Below are 7,814 nucleotides of genomic sequence, written 5' to 3'. Positions count from 1 at the left end.
GCCCTTATGATGAGTTTAATCTCGAGAGAGGTTTCCGTCAGGGTGACCCATTGTCCCCGTTCCTCTTCATTTTAGTGATGGTTGATGTGGGAGGACGCCATTGATATGGGTTTTATCAAAGCAACTAAAATTGGGAATATTATCATTTCTCATTTTATCTATGCTGATGACACTATTTTTTGGTTGACTGGTGTAGATCCAATGTTGTTAATGTGGTGCAGCTTTTGGAGTGTTTCTATGTTGTTTTTGGTTAAAGATTAATCTACAAAAATCTTTATTATATGGAGTGGGGGTGAATGAAGAAAATGTGAGCTCTTTGGTTGGTGGTTTGACAGGATGTAAACAAGGTGTTTTTCCTTTTGTGTATCTGGGTCTTCCAGTGGGGTCTTCTATGGCTCGTATTCAGCATTGGAACCCCATTGTGGAGAAGTTCCGAGTTAAGTTGTCTCGTTGGAAGGTAAATATGTTATCGATAGGTGGTTGTTCTGTTTTGATAAATTCGGTGTTAGAATCCATTGGCACGTATTTTCTCTCTTTGCTTCACATGCTTGTTTAGATTAAAAAGAAGTTGAAATCATTGCGTTCAAATTTTTTTTTGGGGAAACCACTGAGCGGACTACTAAAATTCCTTGGATTTCTTGGAATATAGTGATTGCATCTAAAGATAAGGGTGGTCTTCAGTTTGGTAGCTTGGAAGCTTTGAATTATGCCTTGTTACAAAAATGGCGGTGAAGATATTACCAGAATCCTAATTCCATTTGGCTTAAGTTGGTAAGTATGATCCATTGTACAAAAAATTGAGATGTTTTTCATCCTCAGGTTGGTCGTGGTGGTGGGTGTGGGCTCGTATAGTGGGGTCTATCATAACGATGCATGCAAATGGTATAATTCCGTTAAATACCCTTAGGAAATATGTTGGAAATGAGTATGATACTAGATTTTGGACAAATATTTGGGTGGGAGAAACTCCTTTCATGTCGAGGCTTGATAGATTATTTGCTTTGGAGATGCGTAAAAAGTGTTTCGTTCATCAAATGTGGGGTGTGATGGGAGCTTGGTGATGACGTCGACCCATAAGAAGTGGTGATGAACATGTGCAATTTGATGAGTTGAGGAGGATTTTGTCTGATGTGGTCCTTTGACTCCTTTCTGGTGTCAAAGATAAATGGCAATGGGTTTTACAAGGTTCGATTGACTTTACAGTTTCTAATACTAGGAAAATTATTGGTAAAATGTTGCTTTTGAATATAGCTACTCCCAGTAGATGGAATCATGCATCCCTAGGAAGGTTAATATATTTGCGTGGCATGCGTTGTTGGACCTCCTTCCTACGAGATGAAATTTAAGTCGTAAAGGGGTTGAAGTGGCTTCTTTGTTATGTCTGATTTGTTCTTCTTCAATGGAAGTTTCAGACCATGTTTTTGTTTCTTGTGAGCTTGCGGTGAGTAGTTGGAAAAAGATTTTTTGTTGGCTTGATATTGTTCAACCGATTTGGATGGAAATGGATGACATTGTTAATTGAATGGACTCAGTTTCAGAAGTTGCCAAGAAAAGGAGCATGGTGGAGGCTATTCTCTTTGTGGTTCTTTGGAGGATTTGGCGGTTTCATAATGACCTGATGTTTGGAGAGTTGGTGCCTCGACGGGATGAGATTTTGACAACATTGTTGATTTTACATTTAATTTGTTAGTTTTAGATACTAAAAAAATTATGCTAGATGGGTTGATTTGCTTAATAACACTTATCTAGCTATTTCCTTGTAACTTTTTGTTTTTACGATTTTTAATTCAATTCAGCCGTTCTAAAAAAAAATCACTTACAAAGAATTATATTATTTATATCAAAATATATTATTTTATAAATTAATTATAAATATAATTATAAGAAAAAAAATCAATTTTCAAAGCAGTCCCCCCCCCCCCCCCCCTTGAAATTCTATAAGGGAGGAGAGACTCATTCCCTCCCAACCCACTGAACCCACTGTCACATCATTTTTTCTCTTTTATTTTTCTTCATCTTTCCCAACCCACAACATACAGAAACTCTATCTTTTTGAACTCACTCAACCCATTCAATTAAAAAAAATACAAAACAATCAAGGTAAAATCTTAATTAGCAATAGAGTTAACGCCGGTACCACTCCCACTTCAACGGGTTGTTTAATTGGTTTCACTAACCCACTTCATCCTCTCTCTCTCTCTCTCTCATTTTCTCTTGTACCATGTGTTTTAAAACTTGTACCTTAGTTGTTTTGTAATTTTTTTAATTGAATGGGTTGAGAAAGATATGATTTTCGTGTGTTGTGGGTTGGAAAAGATGAAGAAAAATAAGAGACAAAAATTGATGTAACAGTGGGTTGGGAGGGAATGACTCCCTCATCCCTAAGGAATTAAGGATTGCCTTCATATCCAAAAAAAAAAAAATATAAAACGCATTGGTGGGGCTTTCCTCTTTTGGTTATGTTTCTTAATAACGTCTATGTACATCCCTCTATCCATGTGATAAAGAATAACGTCTATATCCATGAACAAGTATTGGTATCATGTTAGCAACGTTGTTAGGCTCTCTCTAATAGAGACATTGACTAGTCCGCACTGAAACCGGCCGATCAAAAGCCTAGGCCAGTCTTTGATAATGAAAACCCGGTTTGGTCCGGTCAGTCAAAAAAAAGTCTAGATTTTTTTTAAAATTATTTATTATTGTCAAAATAATCATAGAAAATGCTTATCTTTTGAAATTGATGGTCTTCAAAGTCAAACAATGACCTTTTTGATGTAATGTCGTTTTAACATGTTATTTGATATTTAATTCAATTCGACTGTGAAATTTATTACAACAGGTTTTCGTGTTTACAGTGACCAAACAATTAAAAATGATAAGGCTAGTAACCGAACAATGAACAAACAATATATAATAAAAAAATAATTGCGATAATTTATGAAAATGTAACGACGCCTTTGTTTTTATATTGTGTTGCCCAATGAGCATCCAGGTACATCTCAATATCAACAGACACCAAAAATTGCGTCCAGATGCATCAAACTTCTTAACCACCCTATCACACGTGGTCAATCAATATGTTTACAAATTCCTTGTTACGTGGTCAACCAATACGATTCAAAAGCATAACAAATAACAAGAGGTTTTAAAATTGATTTGATTATTTAAATACTTGTTTATGTAATAATATTGGATTTTCTTTGTCAATTTGTACAACACAATATTTTTTAACACAATCTGCAGCCATGCTAACTCATAGTTGGTTATAATCTATTAACAATTTCATTTACATTGTGCCTAAAGCAAGAAAAAAAAAACCATTTGATGGCATAACATAATCTCTTTATAGTTTGTTAAACATCATAGTTTTATATACTATTTACGAATATAAGGTCACATGGAACAAGGAGCGATACACTTTTATTCTTTTGTTTATTACATCTTTTATTCATTTATATCAATAATCACTGTATTTCAATTATATCATCTAAATACAAAATATTTTTCAGTATTATAAGTTATATAGATTTTATATAATATTCCAATAAGAGCTATTATAATTATATAGAATTTCAAAATATAATATTCCAATAAGAAAAAAGAAAAAATGTTCAATACCATGATTTAGTAGAATTTTCAAAATAAAGCGTCTTAATAAAAATTATTTCTAAATAATATATTTTGCCGGTTCAAAAAAAAAATATATATATATATATATATATATATATATAAAGAAAATAAATAAAAATACATTATTATGTTCTAGATAGTGAGTTAAATAAAATGAGACATTAAATTTTCTGAAACAAATTCAATGTTTTGTACATATCCAATAGAGTGCAAGTTATAAATACCACATTAATACAAAGCTCAAATAGCCCAATCGACTTCCTTTCTTTATCTTTCATTCTCCAATAAAGTCAAACTTTTTAATTCTTTCTTCTCTACAAGCCACCAATGAGGGCAAACTGGTAAATTTCACAAAACCTACAACTAGCCTGCCACAAGGGCAAACAGGTAAATTCCTACGACTAGATCGACAACTATATATATATACTCTAAAGTCTAACGTCGATTTGGCTGTTCTTATAAAGTTAGCCACTCAACAACACCATAACCTTCTCGCTTCTTCTATGCTCATATTTGGATCCATTCATTTCAAGATCAATTCTGAATCTAAAACCCATAATTCCAAGAATGTCCCTAAAAATCACCAAGAAACACAACAGACATCTCAACAATCCCTTCCCTTCAAAACCCAAATCTTTACCCTTCAAACATGGCACTCTTTTCTTAAATTCCCAAACTACCCTTCCACCTCATCAAATCTTCCCTATTGGAAACGATTTTGAATTAATTTGGAGATCAGAAAATGGAGGGCGTGTTTCCATTTCTCATAAATCCAATCCCACACGATCCATTTGGTCTACAGTCCCTGGTAGATCATTCATCTCCACTGCCATGGCAGAAACAGAGGTGGAAGAAAGCAGAGGATCCTTCATCATTAAGGACAAAAATGTCCAATTTATATGCAACCATCAAACTATCGAAGAAATCAAGGTGTTGAAAAGTCAAACCGCATTCGAATTCGAATCCGGGTTTCTCGAATTTCAATCCGAATCCCCGGTTCTGTTAATAACAGGTAGGGTTTTTGGCATGAAGAAGAACAAGAAGCCATTGCTACAAAAATGGGAATCTGTAGAAAAAGATGTTTGTAGCTATGTGAATTATTTTATATTATTTGATCAAAAGAATAGTAATCAGATTGGGTTCCAAGTGAAAATCGGAAAACCCAACGTGGTAAATGTAAAACTTTCACCGAAAATTTACCGGGGGCATTTTCGTAAATTGACCCGACCTCGAAGAATTCGAATTCGGTTATGGGGGAGGAGAAGACACCAAGTGGTTACAGATTCGAGTAATGAAGAGGAAAATGTTGCAATGAAAGAAAAAAATGGTTTAGGATTTGGATTTTTTAATAGGATTTGTGTTACATATTCGAGTGAAAGAAATGAAAGATTTTTTGGATTTGGAGAACAATTTTCTCATATGGATTTTAAAGGAAGAAAAGTCCCGATTTTTGTTCAAGAACAAGGGATTGGAAGAGGTGATCAACCAATTACATTTGCTGCTAATCTTGTTAGCTACAGGTAATAAATGTAGTTTCATTGTTTTTTTAATTATAATTTATATACATCAAAGAAATGAAAATACATTCCTATGATGTGCTTATACAGAGCTGGAGGAGATTGGAGTACAACATATGCACCTTCACCATTTTACATGACATCAAAGATGAGATCTCTTTACCTTGAAGGTTATGATTATTCAGTGTTTGATCTAACACATGATGATAGTGTTCAGATACAGGTGAGTGACTTTTCTCTCTATTTTGACTTTGAGGTCAAAGTCAAATTACTTTTCAGACTAACAATTTGATCAAATTTTTGAAGATCCATGGAGATAGTGTGGAAGGTAGGATATTATATGGGAACTCACCTTCTGAGCTGATTGAACAATTCACTGAATCCATAGGGAGACCACCTGTTCTTCCTGATTGGATTATATCTGGAGCAATTGTGGGAATGCAAGGTGGAACAAATTCAGTAAAGAATGTTTGGGAAGAACTTGTGGCTTATGATGTTCCAATATCAGCATTTTGGTTACAGGTAGTCTTTCATTTTCATCCTCTTCATTTCTATTTGAAGACATTTTAGTAAAATCGATTTGAATTTTGGAATTTTGTAGGATTGGGTAGGGGAGAGGAAGACAGTGATTGGATCACAGCTATGGTGGAATTGGGAAGTGGATGAAACAAGGTATCAAGGATGGAAAGAACTTATTAGGGATCTCAGTGTGAAACATATTAAAGTCATGACATATTGCAATCCTTGTCTAGCTCCAGTAAGTAAATCGTTTTTTTCTTTGTCAAAAAACAATTCGAGTGTATTTTCATGTCTTTTGAAGATTTTAATTTGATGTATATTAGATGGATAGAAAGGTGGATGCAAGGAGAAACCTATTTGAAGAGGCAAAGAAGTTGGACATTTTAGTGAAAGACAAGAATGGAGAAGCATACATGGTTCCCAATACAGCTTTTGATGTGGGAATGTTGGATTTGACACATCCTCATACTGCAACTTGGTTTAAGAAGATTTTACATGAAATGGTGGATGATGGTGTTAGGGGATGGATGGCTGATTTTGGTGAAGGGCTTCCTGTTGATGCTTGTATTTACTCAGGTGAAGATCCGATTTCTGCTCATAATAGATACCCTGAGCTATGGGCTCAAATAAACCGGGAGTTTACAGAAGAATGGAAAAGCAAACTTATTGGAAAGGAGAAAGAAGACCCTTCAGAATCTTTAGTTTTCTTTATGAGATCTGGTTTTAGAAATAGTCCAAAATGGGCAATGCTATTTTGGGAAGGGGATCAAATGGTGAGTTGGCAAGCTAATGATGGAATAAAAAGTGCTGTTGTTGGGTTGCTAAGTAGTGGGCTTTGTGGATATGCATTTAATCATAGTGACATTGGAGGGTATTGTGGTGTAAATTTGCCCTTTTTCAAGTATCGAAGAGATGAAGAGTTGCTATTAAGATGGATGGAGTTAAATGCATTCACTACCATATTCAGAACACATGAAGTAAGTCATTTCATTTAGCTACCAATACCATTTCTTTGTGTTCTTAATTTTATGTTCTTATTTTGATTAGGGGAACAAACCATCTGTTAATAGCCAGTTCTATTCAAATCAAAAGACATTAACACATTTTGCACGCTTTGCTAAAGTCTACAAAGCATGGAAATTCTACAGAGTCCAACTCGTAAAGGTGATATAAAAAACTAGAAATCATTTTCCGTACATAGATTAGCAATTGGATAGAATGATCTGAAGTGTTTTGTTTATAATACAGGAAGCAAGTGAAAAAGGTCTTCCAGTTTGTCGTCACCTGTTTCTCCATTACCCTAATGATGATCATGTACATAGCTTAACGTATGAGCAGTTTCTAGTTGGGGAGGAGATTCTAGTGGTGCCGACTCTTGATAAACACAGGAAAAATGTCAAGGCATACTTTCCTGTAGGAGAAAGTTGTGTTTGGAAACATATATGGACAGGAGATTTATACGACATACAAGGTTCAGAAGCTTTGATAGAAGCTCCGATTGGGTATCCAGCAATTTTTGTCAAAGATGGATCTGTTGTCGGAGAGAATTTTCTAAGAAATCTGAGAGAATTCAGTATTCTGTAAATAATTGTTGTAAGTAATTTAGGTTGTTCAGTTTATTCATCCATTGATTTCTCATACACATTTTGAAAACCCTAAGATATTGTATGAAGACACTAGAAGCTTTATGCCAATTGCCACGGATGTAGATTACTTAAAAAACAAAGCCCTTCAGCGAACATCTAACAAGATCAATAGAAATTCATCTAATCAAACAGGTGCTAGATGCAATAAGAAATATGCAGATGAACAAATTCAGTATACTAAGAAGCCATTAAAGCGCAAAGGTCCAGATTATCTAAACTAATGCACATAATTGACCAATACTAACCAGAAAGAGTGCGAATATATTACATAATCAAATGCTGTTTATCAAAGAAAACCGACCTCCGCTTGAAGACTGGAACTGGAGACGAAGTAAATGAAGGATTTGTGAAGATGTATCCATGAAATTGATGGGTACGTTGGCTGATTAATGTAATATTCCAATGCTCAAAACAACTGATTCGCATAATGTTGCTGGATATTCTTTTGTATTCGTCGCTAAAAAAGCAAACAAAAATAAGGTTTTACAAGAAAAGTCTTGTT

The 7,814-nt window shown here is 34.5% G+C and overlaps 1 protein-coding gene across 1 annotated transcript; it reads left to right on the top strand.

Moving 5' to 3' along the window:
• Positions 1 to 3,871: 3,871 nt before the first annotated feature.
• On the top strand, positions 3,872 to 7,392 carry LOC145111339 (uncharacterized). Its single transcript, XM_079047627.1, has 7 exons — positions 3,872 to 5,150; positions 5,238 to 5,370; positions 5,454 to 5,669; positions 5,749 to 5,904; positions 5,990 to 6,643; positions 6,714 to 6,830; positions 6,915 to 7,392. The coding sequence occupies exons 1-7, from the start codon at positions 4,198 to 4,200 to the stop codon at positions 7,248 to 7,250; spliced, it is 2,565 nt and encodes an 854-aa protein (XP_078903753.1). The 5' UTR covers positions 3,872 to 4,197; the 3' UTR covers positions 7,251 to 7,392.
• The last annotated feature ends 422 nt before the right edge of the window (positions 7,393 to 7,814 follow it).

Source organism: Lactuca virosa, chromosome 5 (genome assembly GCF_052849685.1).
Source record: "Lactuca virosa cultivar CGN04683 chromosome 5, Lactuca_virosa_CGN04683_v6, whole genome shotgun sequence".
In the NCBI taxonomy this organism is placed as follows: Eukaryota; Viridiplantae; Streptophyta; class Magnoliopsida; order Asterales; family Asteraceae; genus Lactuca; species Lactuca virosa.
Note: the sequence above shows the minus strand (reverse complement) of the source record. Positions and strands in the feature narration are given on the sequence as shown.